This window comes from Sparus aurata, chromosome 10 (assembly GCF_900880675.1).
Source record: "Sparus aurata chromosome 10, fSpaAur1.1, whole genome shotgun sequence".
Taxonomy (NCBI): Eukaryota; Metazoa; Chordata; class Actinopteri; order Spariformes; family Sparidae; genus Sparus; species Sparus aurata.
The window spans coordinates 608,474-629,022 of NC_044196.1; the positions used below are offsets into that span (position 1 = coordinate 608,474).

Sequence of the window (20,549 nt, forward strand, 5' to 3'; positions counted from 1 at the left end):
ATGAGGAGATTGTTGCATTTAATTTGGATGAATAGAACGAACCCCCACCCTGTCTCAGCCATATCACTCGATGCACAGAAAGCTTTCGATAGGGTGGAATGTGCCTTTTTATTTGCAACTCTCTCGAAATTTGGGTTTGGGGATAGTTTTTGCAGATGGCTAAGAGTCTTAGACTCAAACCCTAAAGCTGCCGTCTTTACTAATGGAATAATATCTCAGTTTTTCGATATAACCAGGTCAACTAGACAATTTTCTTAGAACCATTAGCTGCATTGATTAGAGCAGAGTCAAGAATTAAGGGAGTTATTGGAGGCGGCAGGGAACACAAATTATTTCTTTATACTGATGATATTCTGGTACTGAATCGGGACCCAATCAGTTCAGTGTCAGTTCTACTAGAAATTATTGAAGCATATTCTAAAGTCTCTGGCTATTGTATTAATTGGCACAAATCAGAAGCCATGCCAATATCTCAAAAATGTCCAAGCAGTCAGCTAGCTGCCTTTAATTTCAAGTGGTTACCAAAAGGGATGAAATATTTGGGTATAGAATTAGAGCTAGACATAGGGGAAATTATGACAACCAACATGGAAAAAGTATTAGATAAAATCCAAGTTAATTTGGATAACTGGAGTAAGCTACGTCTGACTCTATGGGGTAAAGTAAATACAATAAAAATGGTTGTAGCTCCACAAATAAACTACTTTACTGGGATGATACCCACATGTATTCCAAAACAACAACTAGTAAGATATGACAAAATTATAAAACAATTTCTCTGGGATGGGAAAAAACCTCGAATTCATATAGATAAGTTATGTGAGTCTAAGAAGAGAGGGGGTCTGGCACTACCAAACATAAAATATTATAGTGTTGCATTTGAAATGTCCAAGCTTACAAAACACTGGGATGAAACCGGTGCTGGCCTGGACTGGGTCCTGATTGAGCGGGAACTCACCTCCCCCTTTAGACCCATTGAGGCTCTTGCACAAACAGTCAAGCATGAAAAGAATAAAATGATCAACCCTATTTTAGAACATTCAAAAACGGTTTGGCAAGAGGTACATAAGAGATGTAAAATTTCTCAGTATACCCAAAAATATGCACCCATATGGCATAACATCAAAATAAAGATAGATAGACAGACTATTTATTGGGCTCAATGGTTAAGAAAAAATATTAGAATAATAGATGATTCATTCAAAAATGGTAATTTTCTTTCATATACCAGATTTAAGGAAAAATTTCACTTGGAGGGCGGTGGCCATTTTTGGAAATATTTACAAATTAGACACTGTGTTAAAGAGGTTGTTCCCGCTGGTCAGGATAAGGGTCCAGTTGAGTGTTATTTACAGCTACCTAAACTGCATCATAAAGCATCAAAATGGTATGAAATGTGTCCTTGGACAAACAGTAGTGGTTGCAGTAATCTCAAGCGGATATGGGAGAAGGATTTGTCTTGCACGCCGGATGAAAAAACATGGGAGGGGATACTTTCCAACACTGAAAAATACATAAGAGAAGCCAGAGGCAAATTTATTCAGTATAAAATAATTCATAGATATTATTTTACCCCATCAAGACTTAATAGAATGGGTTTACTTAACAATGATCTATGTTGGAAGTGTGGGGAAAAAAGTGGCACACTTATTCATGCATTATGGGAATGTTCCAGGATCTTCCCCTTGTGGGAGAATGTAATAGACTGTATTGGCAAGTGGCTGAATTGTGAACTTCCCAGGTCACCAAGACTTTGTCTCCTTGGAGACAGAACTATGGTATCACACCTAAACAAACATAATTTTGGAATTTTAAAAACTAGCCTGATGACTTGTGCACGGGTAATTTTGAGGTGTTGGAAGGAGCCTCAGGTTCCCACGCTGAATATGTGGAGAACTCAGATGATGGAAATTGTTGCATGTGAGAAAATGTTAGGGAGGTTAAACAGTGAAAATGACATGACAAACGAACAGTGGGAAAGTTTTGGCAAAAATATATCAAGAGAGAACAGCTAAACCATGTATGGATGTTCTTTATTGTCTTGTATTGAGATGTATTGCATTAAGGTCATACACTCTACCTGAATAATGGACTGCCCCTCTCATCCAAATAATGTTATTTATTGAACCGCCTACCTACCTGCCTATGTCTTGTTTTGTTTTTTGTTTGTTTTTAATTTTTGTTTCCGTCACCTCCTTTCTGTCTGTTTTACTTGTTTGTATGTATGGTTGTACATTTCATGTTTATAATTATGAAAAATAATAAAAAACTTTAAAAAATAAATTAACTTTAAAATCTTTAAGATCGATCTGGTTTGTTATTCTAAAAACAACATGCTTTTACTTTGTCTCTCCAGTCAACAGCTGTGAAGCTAACAGGTGTCAGAGCTTCACCTGAACAGTCTGTGATGCAGCAGACGACAACAACCAGCTGAACTTCTTCCACTGAAGCTGCTGTAGTGATGTATGGAACCAATTAGTCCAGTTTACAGTAGTTACATGCTGTGTTGTTAACTTACATAATCTCTCTATAAAAGCAAGGAATCTCTGTCTGTCTGTCTGTCTGTCTGTGTGTGTGTGTGTGTTCCCCAAATATCTCTGCAGATCAGGATCAGACTGACCTGAGAGTTTCAACATGGCTGCTGCGTGGTTTAAGGGTGTGCGACGTCGCATTTGTTTGGACTGCAATGATACCATTAATAAATTATTTCAAAAATGCTTTACGAATTCAGCGAGCATTGTCCACCACAGTCAAGTGCACACCAGAGCCAATCACTGCAGAGCTCAAGCCATGATACACCTTAAGAAACAAGTGGATTTATACCTGCAGCGGCGTGAGCTGGACCGGGATTTTGCCAGCGGTTTGGTCCCATTTTTGTTCTGTGTATCTAAACTGACTGTTGTGGATTAATGAGACTAAAAGAGTCCGGAGCGAGTCTGTTCGGGTCTGAGGAGATCCGGAGACGCGCAGACAACAAAGTGGAATCGGAATCTGTAGATGTTCGTGTGTAGCTAGCTGCTAGCTACACACAACCTACCTCCCGAGTCGACGGACCAGACGCACCGGCACGTCCAAAACCGGACCTAGGGTAAATAATGTCCGCCACACTTTTTCGCGAACGTTGCCGTCACGTTTGCTTTGTGTCTGGTGCAGGAAGTAAAACGTCAAGTAAAAAGGAAAACGGTAAAAACAGGCTTTTGTCACGAAAGTGTCCAAGCAGCAAGTTTGATCGTTGAGGAACAGGAGGTTGTGGGAGGGACGGAGGCGGTGATGCAGACAGCGACAGAGAGAGCGAGTTTTGAGAGTTGAGAGATTTGTGACATATAGCATGTTTGGAGTGTATAGTTAGTGTGTTATATGGTGTTTGGTGGGGTGTGTTTTGTGTGTAGTGGAGTCGGTTTTTTGTTTAATGAGTCAAAACAATGAGGAGAAGCTGAATGTGGAGTAGGCAGGAATGAGCTGAGGAGCCTGAGGCATTGCCTGCATTTAAACGTAAAGAGTTACATATAACTTTGTAAATTTTAAAAGCTTATGTACAAATTTAGCAAACAACAATTTATATTTGCATTATAACTCATGCAATTGGTTCATTAAACATATTTTTGGTTTTCACAGTAAACAATCTAACTTTTTCTACTCTGATTTTATGTTATTTTGTGATTTTAGGTCCATAGTGTTAATACAGTGTGTCAAAATGAAATAATAACTGTACAGTCACACATGTGAGGTTGTGCTGAAAATAATGACACCAAGTAAATAGTTATTAGTAATAGTAATTCCCCTAGAATTTTCAGGCCCGGTGGTACCCACCAAAAAAACCCTAAACAGACGAGACGCGAAATACAGCAATAACAAACATTTGCATTAAAAATCATTGTAGGCCTATATTGCTTAATGATATCACTTAATTGAAATCATTAGGCTTAATCTAACCTTTAATCAAAGTTGCATGGGCCTGAAAGGCTGCAGCGTGGTGGTCTGAACCCATATGAGCATCAAGCACATCTTTTCTGTACATTGCAGAAGGGATCTCAATGAAAACCCTCTGGGATGGTCCTCTTTTAACACGCTGACAAAACATCCCTACACATAATTGAGATTCTATCAGTTATAAATATTTTTTTTAACAAACACATACGTTTTTTATTCATTTTATTATAACAGAGTTACATACTTTTGACAATGCCGGGGAAAAACTAGCCTATTGTCTGTGTTATTTTCATCATTATTGCTTTCCAAAAAAAAAAAAAAAAAGAGAGAGAGAGAGAAGATCCTCAATCAGAACAAAAATATCTGCTAAACAACAATTGTAAACTCACCATGGGGAGTGTGGTACAACCAAGGTCTGTAGTTATGGTTATTAAGCCATTCGGGATCCCAGCCAGATGTTCTGTGTTTAGCTGTATTTTTTTCCCTTCGGACGGGGCTTTGCAGTCGGTCCGGGCCCGCGGTCACCCGTCGGACAGGGGTCGGCCCGGTGTCAGGGGCAGTAACGGTCCTCGAGCAGCCCCCCTCTCCACTTCAATCTGCCCCCCTTTCTTCCGTCTCACCTGCACCTGTCATTTTTTCTGGAGTTGCCTCTGTTACTCTCACTTCATCTATTTTCCTTGGCTCCGGAGTCTGGCAGAAGAATTTCTTTATATTAAGTTGTCTGTCACCCGCTATACTTTTTCTTTTTCTTCGGTGGCGCCATAGTTGGTTAGCTAACAAACCTTAAACATCCCAGAATATATGCCCGCGCTCTCAGCAGCGGTACTCACATCGTTACTAGGCAACGAAGCAGGTTGACTCACGTTGCGCTGCACAGAATGCAGCCGACCCTGGTTCGATTCCAGCCGGAGGTCCTTTGCTGCATGTCACATCCCCCTCTCTCTCTTGTGTTTCCTCTCTGTCTACTGCTAATAAAGGTGTCTATGCCAGAAAAAAAAATCTTAAAAAAAAATAAAAAAAAGAGGAGGACTATTTAACGCAGTTGGTTTGACCACAACTTCCTCCGCAAGTAAGACAGCTGGCCTCATCGCTGAGATCAAGCCCCCACAAAGATGGAGATGGAGCTCCTACCTCATAACTTACAGGACTTCAAGGATCTGCTGCTGACATCTTGGTGCCAGATACCACAGCACACCTTCAGGGGCAGGGGTGGACTGGGACAAAGAAATTGGCCCTGGCATTTTTGGCTTAGACCAGCCCCTCATAATTAACCGAAAACCAAAAAAAAAACCCTAACTTCTTGCCTATAGGCTTATTAGAAATTTACAGATTATCATTACTTTAGAATACTATTAAATAACCACTGTGGAAAGCAAATGAGTACATTTACTCAATACGTTCTACCTCCTTAGGTATATTCTATATCTCAAGCAGAATGTGTCAACAACATCCTAAATCTCAGAAGTTTAGTGTCTTTTGTTAACTTCACCACTCCACCGTCTGCTCTGTGTAGTTCAATTGATTCTTTTATACTTTTTACTGAAATCATCTTCAATATGCATTTTCTGAATTTCCCTGATATAGCAGCTCAATGCTAATTCTTCAGGTACATTGTTATATCAGGCTAAAAACAGGCTGCTTTATGAACTCATGCAAAGTAATTATGTCTTAAAAGCATTCAACACTTTCTTACTCTTATTCAGTGTGGGCAAACCTTTTGATAATAATACTTTTACACTTTTTTTACACTTATTTTAGTAATGCTTAAATTGCAAAGCGTTTACTGATCATTTAGCAGTTTTAAAATCAGTGGAATCGGAGCAAACATGTCTGTGATTTTAGCACATTTTGCAGCATCTACAGTGAGATTCTTTTTTTTTTATTTATTTATTTATGTTGTTTGTTTCGGACATGTCAATTCATAAGCATCACATTTCATCATTGTTCAAATAATACAACACACATGGCCGAAAGGGAAAAGCGGGAGAAGCCAAAGCTTATCAAGTCCCGCCCCCATTACCCACAGTATAAAATCTTCATTCTGATCTTTTCTTGTCTTTTGCAAATTACTTTTTTCTTTTCTTCTCTTCTTCTCTTTTTGTTTTTTTCTTCTCTTAGCATGCAACTTCTCCGCACCCTCTTCTTTCACTTTTATTTTTTATTTGGTTGCTCCATGTTTTCTCTTCGCTGCTCAACACTTTGAAACTAGCAGAAGTTACAGGAGACAGCGCAGGGAGGGGTGGGGCCGCTTTAATACTATATCCTGATTGGTTCAGTCCACTGTCTATATTGAAGATGGACCAATGGGCCGCCCCCTCTAAATTGTGCACTTAGAAAAAAAAAAGAGGTCTGAGAGATTTCATTGGATTAGCCCACTTCAAGAAAATCAACCAATGGGCCGTCGTGGTCGATAAAAATGATTTATAATAAACTTTTTTGATTAAATTATGACAGTCCATGCCTGCTGGACGTGTTAATGAGCAACACCAAAACCGGATGAGATGAATGCAGACACATTTGGGCGGCTGGTTCGGTTCGGCAACGGGGGCAACCCGTCGAGATGAGATCAGCCCAGAGGCGCCTCTTTTTGCCGCTCCTCCACAGAGCCGCTCTGAGCTGCTCACTGCTCATAAGAGGAGCCGCCCTGGTACCGGAAGTGTGTCACATTTCTGACTAACGGTCCTTCAACTGACACAAATCATATCATAAAGCAGCTGCAGATAGTGACGTCAACACTCAAATACGTAAACAACTGGAACTTCAGACGTCATATGTTTAGAAAAACACTCTCTCACTCTCTCTCTCACACACACAGACGCAGACGCGCCCTCCTTACCTCCACTAACAGCGATGATCCATGAACAGGTGAGGAGGAGCGTCAGTGGAGAGGATCTGAACCTGGACATGACTGAAGAGAAGCTGGTCTCTCTGCTGCTGGTCTCTCTGCTGCAGGTCTCTCTGCTGCTGCAGGTCTCTCTGCTGCAGGCCTCTCTGCTGCAGGTCTCTCTGCTGCAGGCCTCTCTGCTGCAGGTCTCTCTGCTGCAGGTCTCTCTTCTGTCATCAGCTTCCTGCTGGTCTCTTTATAAATTCAGCACGTGGTCACGTGGTTTCCCAGAAATCAGCCCTGTTAGAGAAATGCTGCGTTCAAGTTGTGTCGGACATTCAGCCACCAACAGATCGTAAAGGTTCTGAACTTTTTCAAGTCCAAGTAAAACTAATAAACCTGAACTTAAAGTACAAAGTAGGTCAGTTTAAATATAATTACCTTTATTTAACTCAAACAAATCACTGACGGCTGTGGCTCAGGGGTTTAGTGTGAAGCAGCTCTGTTTACTGGGACATCTCTGTGCTCAGCTTTGTGTCCTGCTCTGTTTCTGTCCACATTTCAACTGGGACACGTTCAAACAGCCTCCATTACCTCCTAGAGATGGGATTTATGGCTCTTTGAGGGGAGCCGGATCTTAGTGAGCCGTTCCATTTGACTGAATTTTATATTTATTAAGTTTTAAGAAGCCAGCCAAGTCATTTTATCTTTGAAATAATCACAGGGAGGTATGATGGGGTGAGATTTGGAACAAAATAATACAACATTAGATATCCCACCAATATCTGAGTTTGAATTATTCTGAAATATTGATTATAACCTCATTTGACATGTGTGGACTAGATTTTAAAGTCTGATCTGGATATATGTAAATATTCCACAAGGTTGCGCCATATCACTCTGCTTTGACGGTGACATCACTATTTTGGATTTACCCTTTGTACAAATTGTATGTGTGTAAAGCTACCATGAATTGTTATTCATGCAACACCGTGACCTTAAAACTTACAAATAAACATTAAAAAAACAAAGCAGGCTACAATGAATTTCCGTGCAAAACAGCTTTTAGTGCAAACATTTCCACACAATTTTACACTACTGTAATAAAGACTTATTATAAGATTAAACATTTCACACAAGAATCTTAACAAGAAAGAAAAACAAGAAAACATTTTACAAAAATATTCTTCAAGTATTAGAAAAATAGATAAAACTACAACAAATAAGAGGAAAATATTTACATACAGCCCACTATTACTTTTAATATAAAATCTGCATATACTGGTGGACTGTCCTGGGGTGCATTTTGCTGCTTTGTAAAAAAAAAGTTAAACCTTGAGGAGGACTCCTGAACCGTAGGGTGAATAGCAGCCTATACCTGAGCATCAGTGTAAATTCTATACAGTTATTATTTTTGTTTGAAAAACTTAGAAAACAACTTGCAACATGGTACTTCAATTACAAAAAATGTTTCAAGTATTAGAAAAATAGATACAACTAGAATAAATAAGAGGAAAATATGAACATAAAGCTATTTATTATTTATATTTATTACTACTAATATAAACTCTGCAATGAACTCTCCGAGGCAGGGCAGTCACGTGTTTCTGTTTTTTAAATTTTTTTACGCAAAGGCAGCGTGCACAACTCAGGTGGCGTCATGCTACATTTGCATATCTAATAAGCACCGTGTAGCTGGGCTGCGCTCCTCCCCATGTAACTTCTCTGTCCCACTCAGGAGAGGAGCAAAGGAGCACACATTGATATTAAAAAACAAAAAAAGAACGGTTCCCAGCTGCGACTCGGTTCCCATCGTTCATGTTAACGAGCCGTTCAATAGAATCGGTTCGTTCGTGAACGTCACAACAATATCACCTCTATGTGTTCACATACACAGATCTTGAATTGTAAAAGCAGGAAGTGTTTTGTCTTGAAGTGTCCTGCTCTCTTTCTGTCCACATTTCAACTGAGACACATTCAAACAGCCTCCATCACCTCCATGTGTTCACACAGATGCTTCTGACTCAGCACCTCACTCTGCTCCCTTCAAATTAAAAGCCTCCAGCTGTCTGACTGTGACCACTGTGACTAAACACAGTCTGACCTGCAGCAGCAGCCGCTCACCACAATAAAATACTGCTGTTTGTTTCTGCAAACCACTGATGTGTTCACAGGGTTCCTGTCGTCTGACCTTCACCTCACATGTTTATGACCTGACGTGAGTCGTGTTCCAACACTTCTAAGTGTGCAGCACCTGATATTTCTGAGGAGGGACCACGCTGTTTCAACATCTGTAAGAGGGACACTGTGGAGACAGTCTGCAGCGAGTCTGTGGAGACAGAAGCAGGGATTTAAACCCAAACATGATGTTTTCCTGATGCTAACAGAGAGCTTTCAGCAGTGCTATCCCTGAGTAATTTGGTGCCCTAGGCAAACTCTTAGCCGACGCGTCTTGCATCGCAGTCAATTTCACAATCAATGTTCATACACTCACACAGGAACTGCATGTATGTATTCAAGATTTTATTTCTTTTAAGTCAAGAATATCACACCTAAACTGAAGTTAGAAACAAGTGATAAATACAATATAAATAAGGCATTGTGCAAACATATTATCTCTTTGCCTCAGAGTGTCGTCTCTCTCTTATCTATTGTCAGCCGCTTTGCAAAACGACCTCCAACTCCTCCATGTTGCCATGTGGGTATTGTGCTCCTGGCTATCCTCATGAACCTTCAACAAGTGGCTTGCATTGTTCCAGTCCTTTAGTCCTTCATTATTAAGTCTGTATTCTTTTGGAGAAAACATTTAGCAGCAGAAGCAGTGCGAGCTGTCATTTCTGTTTGAGTACATCAGCCAGCTTCTTTGTTTTTTTCCTTTATTTTCAAATGCAAAGTTTTAAAGTTTTACAAAGACAAACAAAACATATAAATCAAACAAACAATACTAAACATTCAGGTCACTGGGGGAAATAAAATATATTGTCCAGAAAGAAAAGAAACATACAGTAGTATTGCTCTGTGTAATATAGTGTTACAAATATCCATAGGTGAGAGATGAGGAGGGAGGGGGTTAGAGGAAGGCAGGCAAAAGCCAGCTGGCCAAGGAAAGGAGTCTCTCCAGGGCAAGTCCTTCAAAACATCAGTCACAGCACCAAGGATAAACAAAATGAAAAAGAAAGGAACTGCTCTATTCTGTTTTCTCATTTATATACAGGAGCCCTGTGTGCCTGTGCTCTGCCCCCTGCTGACAAATATCATAAACACATCTATTCTGGGTCAGTTCCCTCCTGTCTAAAAACTGCTGCTTGTGACCCCAATACTGAAAAAACCTGGAACTGACCGGGAGGACTTTAACAACTACAGACCAATCTCCAATCTCCCTTTTCCCACCAAACTCCTTGAACGCACTGTTGTTAGTCAGCTGCAGGTCCATATGTCACACTACAACCTATGGGAAGAGTTTCAATCTGGTTTTAGGGTAAAACATAGTACAAAAACTGCACTAACTAAGGTCATCAACAACCTCCTTTTAACTGCTGACTCTGGACACCTGAAGATACTCATCCTCCTGGATGTCACTGCTGCCTTTGATACTGTCTGTCACACCCCTCTGCTGAACCGGCTAGAAACATTGCTTGGCATCACTGGCCCCCCCTATTTCATGGTTCAAGTCCTACCTCACAGCCAGACAACAGTTTGTGTAAACTGGCACATTTAAGTCGCCCACATTCCCCCTTTCTCATGGTGTTCCACAGGGCTCAGTTCTTGGCCCATTACTTTCCATCATTTACATTCTCCCTCTTGGTCACATTATCCTCCGGCATGGACTCAACTTTCACTGCTATGCCGATTACACACAACTCTACATTCACACAAAACCATCAGACACTCTACCACCATCCAACCTGACTGACTGCCTTCATGATATCAACAACTGGATGAACTGCAACTACCTCAAACACAACCAGGACAAATCTGAGGCCATCCTCATTGCTTCCCCAGCCACTCTCAGCAAAACCTCCCACCTGAGCTTCTCCATCCCTGGTTTCATCACATCCACTGTTGCTGAAGTTAGAAACTTAAGTATAACCTTAGACTCCACCCTCTGCCTTGAATCACACATAAAAAATATCACAAAAACAGCCTTCTTCCATCTTAAGGACATCTCGAAACTCCGCCCCTCTCTATCTCACCCTGTCACAGAAACACTCATTCATGCCAATCCAGACTGGATTACTGCAATAGCCCCACAGATTAAAAAACTTCAGTATGTCCAAAACTCAGCTGCCAGAGTCCTAACTCACACACGGTCCTGGGAACACATCACCTCCACCCTTCAGCACCTGCACTGGCTCCCAGGCTAATACCGGATCTCTTTTAAAACACTTCTTCTGGTTTCTAAATGTCTTCATAGCCTGGTGCCTCCCTACCTATCCTGTCTTCTTTACCCCTACATGCTGCCCCATTCACTACGTTCCTCTGATTCCCGTTTCCTCTCCATTCCCCCCTGTAGACTACGCTCTATGGGTGACAGGGCCTTCAGTGTGGTTGGCCCCACACTGTGGAATGCTCTCCCCCACAGTTTGTGCCAGTGCCCATCCATTACTACTTTTAAATCACAACTGAAGACTCACTTTTTAAACTTGCTTTCCCTGATGATTTGTAATGCTTTATTGTTTGTTTTATGTATACTTTATTTATATACTTCAATTTGTTGTTTGACTGCTGTTTTGGGTGACCTGAAAGGTGCTTATAAATAAAATGTACTATTATTATCATTATTATTATTATCATTATTATTATTATTATTATTATTATTATTATTATTATTTCACCCAGTACTTCTGGGCTTTATTACGGTTCAATCTTAGAGTAAAAGTCAACATCTCCATTTCATGTATTTCTTTTACAGTGGCTGACCACTCTCTCACCATCTGCTGTTCCCTGTTAAGCCATTTCCTTGTTACTGATTTCTTCCTGGCTGTCAGTAACATCTTAAGAAGATATGTATCCTGGGAATTGAGATCAACTGGTAGATTACACAAATATACAGTCGGAAAATTATACTCAATGTCAAAACCAAGAATTTAATTTATTTCTTTAACTACAACTAGCCAGTACGGCTGAACTACTGGTGTGACGGCCTCGCTCTAACCCTCTCTTATGTTTTTACCTCTCTGTAGCCTTCACGCATCTTCCAGAGGCCTGTACTGCGAAGAGGGCTCAACATAGCCAGGCTTTGTGCTCATGATGCAGCTCAACAAAGCCCCAAGTCCCCAAACAGAGTTAAACGGTACTGCGACGGTGGTTATCAACTTGATTTGTCAAGTCCGGTTCTCTGCTTTGTGCTCTGCGCGCGCTCACATAAATGGGGGCGTTTGACGTCATATTATTCTACCTCCGTGTGAAAATGGATCGATCCCGGGCCACATATTTTACTCAGGATGAGCAGATTCTTATTATGCAAGGCTATGAAGAATTCAAAGAAACCATCACGGCAAAAAGTAACACTGTCGCCGCCAACAGAGCGAGGGAGGGCTGCTGGCAGAAAACTGCTGACCGTGTAAATGCGTAAGTTAACAATGATTAATATTATGATCAATATTATATTAAGCCCTTAGTGTTTTCATTTCTGAAAGCTCAACACTGTGCAACTTTTACATATTAACCCTCATCCATTTAAAAAATAAATACACTGAAGCAACAACTATCTTTTTTCATTTTTGAATGATGTCTATATTGTTTTCACATTTTACTGATCTCAGTTATAGAATGCGCGTGTGTGTTTTATTGAAAGCGAGGCTGAGTGTGCGTAGGCTATAAATGTTCAGTGTTGTTTATTGTATCAGTGTGTCGGGATGAACAGGCAAATGTAGCGACTGTCCCTGTACAATGTCAATAAAGAGCTTTCTGACAGTGAAAACAGCTCCAGCCTGTCAGATTTGTGTTTGGGCGTACACTGCCCTACAACGGGGGAAACATTGATCAGTTCATCAGTTTATTCATGGACACATCAAAGAAATAATTAACTTTACTCATTATCTGTGACAAATAAATACTAGGTTGGCCTAATTAATATTTCATATTGCATTTTATTAAGATGTGGAAGCAGCAGTCGGACATGGCAGCAAGTTAGAGCCAAATACAAACACATCATTCAGAGTGGTATGTAGCCAAGCTGCCCCATCATTTTGTCAGTGTGTGTTCTTGCTCAGATTTTCTGCATCACCAACTGAATGTAAGAAGGTTCCTGTGGCAACAAAACGAAGGGCTACACAAACAGTTTGCCCGACAGTCAGTGCGTTTACATGCACAGCTTAGTCAGATTACAGCCATAGTTCGACTCTGCTGCTCAATCGGACAACTGCAATTATCCGAGTATACATGCTGGTGAGAAAATCGAATTACTGCCAAAAGCATGTCATACCCGGTACGCTAGGTGGCGCTGTGCCCATTTCAACTAGTGTTAACGGCGCACCTCCGGCTGACCTCTTTACGTCACCAGCTGCCTCGGCATTCAAGCAAGATGGCGTACGAAGAGCAAGACGAAGCTACATCTTTGTACACTTCGTATATGGTGTACATGATAAGTACACAAACTAGGTGCACTCTGGCGCTCTTTCTTGCGGTGAGGAAAGACGCCGCCGCCGCCGTCCATCTACTTCCGGCTCACGGCCCCGGGGAAAAATCTCGCGCCTGTGCAGAACCCAAAATCCGATCCGATCCGCTGGAAATGTATACATGCAGGAGTAATGCGACTTTCAATCGAATAATCTACGTGGTGTAATTCGACTATGAGAAATCTGATCCGGTCCGATTTTAGTCAGACTAAGGTGTATACATGCATCTTAAAAATACCATCATAGTCAGACTAACACAGTAATTCGGTTTTCTTGAGTGTCATGTAAATGCACTGAGTGAGCGCACAGCTTCTTCAGTGGCATTCCTGACACTCGGCTCAATAAGTCAGCAAATGTACCGTATTCCCTCGGCTGAAAATCTATATCGCTCATAGAGAATTTCATCAGGAAATGCCAGCGGATCAGCGCGATCTCGAAGAAGCCGCTCACGTCGTAGTGCTGCCTGAATTATTCTTGCTCCCAGGTCCACCGGGTTCTCAATGAATGGTGACGCCATCTCCGAATGAGTTACACAGTGAAACACCATGGTGATCTAGCCGGGTTAAAAGAGAGCCACCTTTGTAGTTCAGGGAAGCCTGGCTTTAGACTCAACATACCTCGCTAACACACTAACATACGCATGCGCGACTGCCACCGTTTTAGACGTACGCATGCGCGAGTTGAAATTGAAAAGTCATTCTGAAAAGGTGGCGGTACAGTGAACGGTAAAATCTGTGTAAAATACTAGTGATTATTAAGTATATTATGTTACGTCTACTCTTTGTTGGTGACTACGTTGTATCTTTTGAGTTTTAATGTTAACGTTTTGATAACCGTAAGCAGTGGTAAAGTTAACCTTAGTTAGTTTAGTTTAGTTTAGTTTAGTTTATTAGTTTATTATATCGAAGACAATCCCAATTAATTAACTGCATCAACAACAGTAAAAAGGGCAGCTTTAGCCAACATGGCTAATATCCTGCTGTAGTCCCCGGCCAGATGACAATAGGCACCCTAAAAAACAAAACAAAAAAAAACAAAAACAATATATTACAGCACACTGATTAAAAAGAGAGCATTAGGACAGCTAGGAGACAAGATAAATCAATGATGATGATAAGATAAGATAAGATAAGAAAGGATAAGATAAGATAAGATAAGAGAAAACAGTGAAACATCAGTACAATCATGCAAAGACAACACATAATCAAAGCATACAGAAACAGCACAAAATATAATCACACATCAGCACATACAATCACATTCAGGAGTGTGGACAGACATCACACACTGTCGACAGGCAGCATCCATGACGCAGATAACACACAGCCATATGTTAGTGTGTGCAGGTGTAACTGTCGACTAGCCATGTTTTTAACTTGGCTGTAAAAGTGGAGTATGTATGTGTATCTTTGATATGGGTGGGAAGTGAGTTCCAATTATGTATTGCTTTAACAGAGAATGATAACTGACCAAATGTACTTTTCTTTTGTGGGATTGATAAGTCACCACGTGTGGTGCTTCTAGTGATCTGAACAGTGCTGCGTTGGTTTATGAGTGAGTTCAGTGGAGGGGGAGCTAAACCATGCAGGATTTTAAAGACCAGACAGATGTTCCTATATTTTATGACATCTTCCCAACTCAGAAGCTTGTGTTTGTGTAGGATGGTACAATAATGTGAGCTGTTCGGTTTCTGATCCAAGACTTTAAGGGTTTGTTTGTACAGGGTTTCCAATGGCTTCAGTGTAGAGGCATTGGTTTGTCCCCAGCTTGTGAGGCAGTATGTTAGATGGGTCATGACCATGGCGTTCACATATAATTTGGCGGCATTAAAAGTCATTGTGTTTCTTATATATTTAAAATTTGCTAAACTGAACCTAACTCTTTGACTTACTTTTTTTATGTGCTTTTTGAACGTTAGATTGGAGTCAATAACAATTCCCAGATATTTGACCTATGACACAATATCAATATTATGACCTGAGATTGTTATAGTTGGCAGAATATTACATTGCCTTTTAGTGAAGAACATTCCTACAGTTTTTTTTAGATTAAGTTGGAGGCAGGAGCAGTTTAGCCATTTAGAGATCTGCTCTAACGCTGAAGTGAGTTTAGCAGCTGCCAACTGCTTTGTCCTGGCATGCACATACATTACAGTGTCATCTGCATATAACTGGGTTTCCACATCGGGACAGACGGATGGCAGGTTGTTAATATATAAAGAAAACAGTAGTGGACCAAGGATTGACCCTTGTGGTACTCCAGTGTACAACTCAAGAGCTGGAGAAAGTTGGTTGTTAACAACAACATGTTGACATCTACCAGTCAGGTAAGATTCAAACCAGCTAAGTGCTAATGGAGAAAAGTTGAAGGAGGATAGTTTGGCCAGGAGGACCTTATGGTTGACTGTGTCGAAGGCTTTGCGCAGGTCTAGGAACACTGCACCAACAACACCTCCTTTGTCGACCATAGCTCGGACCTTTTCTAAGAAAAGGCAGTTGGCTGTTTCAGTGGAGTAGTTGGCCCTAAAGCCAAACTGCATGGGATGGAGAGAAAATTCACTGGTGTTCAAGAAGGAGACAAGCTGCTCTGATACCCACTTTTCAGCAACCTTGGATACTACAGGTAGAATGCTAATTGGGCAATAGTTACTGATATTCTGGTGGTCATCTGATTTAAAAATAGGAGATACAATTGCAGTCTTCCAGGCACTTGGAAATGCTCCCTGCAATAATGATAGATTTATGATTTGTGAAATAGGACAGGCTAGATGGTCTTTTAGAGATTTGAGCATTGCTGAATCCATCCTGTATATATCCTTGGCCATTGAAGTTTTAAGAGAGTTTATTATTGCCTTAGTTTTTAGTTCAGAAATAAGTTGAATACAAAAAGAAGTCTTACTATTATCAGTTTTAATGATGGTTTCTGTTACTAAAGGAAATGTTGCTGTGCAATCTCAGTCACAGAGTCGATAAAGTATTTATTAAAAGCTGAGGCAATTTTTGCTGGATCTTGTATTAGCTTATCATTTATCTTCAGCTCTAGCTGCTTCTTAGGCCTGTGATTAATTCCCAGATCAGTTTAGTGTTACCTTTTGCCTCATTAATAATTGTTATAAAAAAGTTGGCTTTGGCATTTCTAATGGCTTTCATAACTTTGTTGCGTAAGGAAGTGAACCTGTGCCTATCAATGACTGATTTGGTTTTCAGAGCTCTTTTCAGTGACAGGTCCCTTTCTTTCATCAAATTAAATATGTCATTATTGAGCCAAGGAAGTGTATTGCTCTTATTTTTGTTCCGATTTTTGACTTTTCGAGTGAACTCCTTGACTAAATTGTCTAACTTGGTTGCAAACAATCTACAGTCTGCTTCCACATTGTTCCTGTTTAGTATGTCTACCCAATTGGTCTGCTGCACTGCTCTTTCAAAATTTACAGATTCTCTCTTTGGGATTCTAAGTTGTTCCATAGGTTTGTGAGAATGATGGAAACGCTTCTTTGTAAGTTTTCTGGATATTAATATTAAATTATGATCAGATAGACCAGTAATAAAATTAAGTGTTTTAACAACTCTCCCGGGCTTGTTGCTGAATATTAAGTCTATCTGTGTCTGGGAAGAGGTAGTTATTCTGGTTGGTCCTTCTATGATTTGTATAAAATCTAAACCATCCATTATCTGTTTAAGGACTTTTCTATTTATCTTGTCAATCCAGTTACAATTAAGATCACCAAGTAGTATTACTTCTTTTTTAAAATCACATGCTTGAAGCAGTTTTTTAAATGTGGTGTAAAAATCATTATTAGAAGAAGGTGGACGATATATGACAATAAGCATGAAAGACATTTCAGGAGAGAGCATTACATTCAGTCCTAGACATTCTAAGTCATGATTAAAAGGCCAGCATATTTGTTGACATTTAAAATGATCTCTGATATAAATCATAACTCCACCCCCTCTGCCATTAGATCGATCTTGTCTAAAGATTTTATAGCCTGGCACATACAGTGCAGCTGATGGAGAATTGCTGTGTAACCATGTCTCTGACAGGCATAAGAAATCTAAATTAGAGTTTTCAAGAAGATGATGGACTTGATCAGCTTTAGGGGTGAGGCTACGAATGTTAATATGTCCTCCAAAAACACCTTTGGGTTTATGTTGCTGATCCCAGATCACCAAAGACTGATTAACAGTTTTGAAAAAGTTTAGTTTGCGGTGTTTTTTTAAAACAGGGTTAATCCTACTGTTTTTGTGCGCGTGTTTTTTCCTACTGACGCGGTGACTTTGAACACAACGCCCGACGTCCGGGTCTGCTGGGCAGAGGGAGTCACTCAGGTTTCCGTGTTGCGGAAATGCAAACACTTTTCCCATGGCTACCGCGGCTTCCCCTTCGCCTTGCGCGCCCACAGATCGATTCCTGGCTCCGATACCTCCGTCGCCCACGCCGATAGCCCCGAGCGCCCCAGGCCTCCGCTCCCCCGCTCCGACAGATCTGCCTCCCAGCCGGCGCACCTCCACAGGCCCGTCCTCGGTCCCCGGACAACAGACATGGGGCAGCAGATTAGGTTGGTGTGTGAATTCAATCACCGTGCTTTCACTGTGATAACCACGTACCTGAGAGACAGGGGTATTGCATTTCTCGTCTTTGTTGAGGGTTCCGGTCGGTCCTGGGCACTGGTGTATATCTCCAGATAGCAGCAGATAGAGTGTGATGATGGTAAGATTGTTATTTTGCTGTTTACTTCGGATTACACTGTTGCGCTTGTGTTGTTGTTGGCCGGCAGTGAAAACAAATGTTTGCATCAGAGTACATTTGCCGTAGCCAAAGTGCTTCATAGTGCCTCCATGAGCAGTAAGGTTGGTAGCAGCTTCTTTTACATTTAAAAAAGGACCTGTGTCTAGAAAGTTTAAAATAAATCCAAATGTTAAAAGCGCTAGGAGAGCACTTGTCGCACCTGACCTGCCGGCTGCCGCCATCTTCTCCATGAGGTCTCTAATCCCTGATTGTTTTCTTTAAGGTTATTAAGCAAACGTTAGCTAACGTTACCTTCAATGAATAACGTTAATGTCAGCCTATCCTTTCTAACGCCCGGGAGCCAGCTATACCATGGGATAGCTGTCAAACTTAAGCATTAATTCATGAATTTAATCACTAGTAATGATATAGCGGTAAAGATTTTATTCAATTACTGTTAACAGTCGAAATTGTGAAATGTACCTTTATGACTGTGTACTGTGTTGCCTAGATACGAGAGAGTAACGTCATCAGATAGCGCCTTGTATTTGTTATGCTAACGTTAGTTGAGCGGCGCACATACTACGGACGGACGCCTATTTTTATATTTTTGTTCATGTATGATAAAATGGTAGCCGTACAACTGGGCATAGTAAGTTAATGTTTATGTTAGTAATACACGTCAAGCATTGTGGAAACCCCAGTGTGGTGGTACGTCGACGTCGCTGCCATATTGGATGTGGCAGATCAGCCTCGTAAGCTAATGGAGTGAACTTTATAAAGCTCCTTCTGCCAAGTGCTATAAGTTAATGTCTCTAATTTACACATTCACACACGTTCGGATCATATGTTACAATATTCTGTCATGGAGTATATCTCTTCACTGCTGAAAGAAAAGAAAGCAGGCTCACTGCTGCTGCAGGTTCTGATCTTGATTTGCAGACTTTGTACATTTTTTTGTTGCCATGATTGTTATTATTAGTACTTAGATCTTAAAAAATCACTTTAGTTATAAAAATGACATTGATGTTTTTTATTTACACAGATGCCACATTTACATGTCAGGATGTGGTTATCATGGACAGATTCAACATTTAACTGTCATGTATCATTACATCAGCGTTACATACATTAGCAGCTGTAAGCACTCATAAAAACATTATAAAATGGTTTGGTATAGTATACCATAGTTCAGTATACCGACCTGTATACTAAACATGTGGAGTAGTTAACGTTTATAATCATCAAAAAACGTTACAGACAGTGTTTTTGGTTCCTCTCTGTTTCCTGAATATGTCCGTGCGTTTAAATCAAAGACATTAACTTATAGCACTTTGTAGAAGCAGCTTCATGAGGTTCACTCTAGGTGGGTTAATCGGCCCAATTTCCCGATTTGATTCGATTCCGATTATTGAAGTCTCGATTCGATTACAAATCGATTTTCGATTATTAACAATTATCGATTCGATTTTCAATTATTAACGATTATTGATCTTCCATTTAACATCAGTCAGCTGCTGAATTATTTTGCTTATCTTTTGAGTAACACCTCACAGCACCTTCAATATTGTATAGTGTAACTGGTATATCAAAATTATTATTTTTTAATTTGTTTTAAATGTAGTGTTTCACTGTTAAAAGAAAGCTGCTGCTGGCCTTCTATCACTCCTCTGTGGAGAGCGTACTGACGTACTGTCTGGGTGTGTGGTATGCAGGCTCAACAGCCGAGGACAGGAAGGCGGTGCAGAGGGTCATAAAGACTGCCCAAAAGATCATCGGCTGCCCTCTGACCAGCCTGGAACACATCACCACATCCTGCTACCTCAGAAGAACTAAGGCCAACACAGGAGACCCCTCACATCCTGCATACCCCCTGTTTGATCTGTTGCCCTCTGGGAGATGCTACAGGTCAACAAAGTCCCACACCAGCAGGTGTGACAGACAGTTTCTCCCCCTGGGCCTACCTCCTTCTACCTCCCTTTAAGACCTTAAAGGGCTATATATCTAATTTATTTATATTACTATTTATTCTATGTGTTGCTTTTTTATTTGTTGCTGTGGGAGCACCCTCAATGTCATTGTACCCTCCTGTACAATGACAATAAAGACTATTCCATTCTATTCTATGTATTCTATAAATGTGACTTATAACATTTCTAAAAAAAATTATAATGATAAAATACTCAGCTCAGACTTGTTTCATTTTAATCTTATTATCTAATTATAAAGAACAGAGAAGTTTCAGATTTATCACTTTATTTACCTCGAATGTGCTCTTAGACCATAGCTGTTTCTTGCTGACCCGTAGAATTCCCAAAGAATCCTGTTTAGCTCTTCTTTTGCTAAAGTTACAAAATCTCACTGTGTGGGGGAAAATATGTTGTATATGATGTGAATAAATATATATATACATATATATATATATATATATGTATATATGTATATAT

General features: G+C 40.4%; 2 protein-coding genes across 3 annotated transcripts in view; one reads left to right on the top strand and one right to left on the bottom strand.

Annotated features, from left to right (window-relative positions):
* The window catches only part of LOC115589959 (uncharacterized), a 37,989-nt gene extending 31,034 nt beyond the window's left edge, over positions 1-6,955 (bottom strand). Inside the window, exon 1 of one of the 2 annotated variants that reach the window (XM_030431156.1) lies at positions 6,767-6,955. In XM_030431156.1, coding sequence (XP_030287016.1) covers positions 6,767-6,836 — 70 coding nt within the window. In that variant the 5' untranslated portion in view covers positions 6,837-6,955. The remainder of the gene's footprint in view (positions 1-6,766) is intronic. The other variant, XM_030431157.1, reaches the window with a different exon arrangement.
* LOC115590052 (zinc finger protein 239-like) overlaps positions 1-20,549 on the top strand; it is a 285,383-nt gene that overhangs the window by 169,983 nt on the left and 94,851 nt on the right. The gene's annotated exons all lie outside the window — the stretch shown is intronic.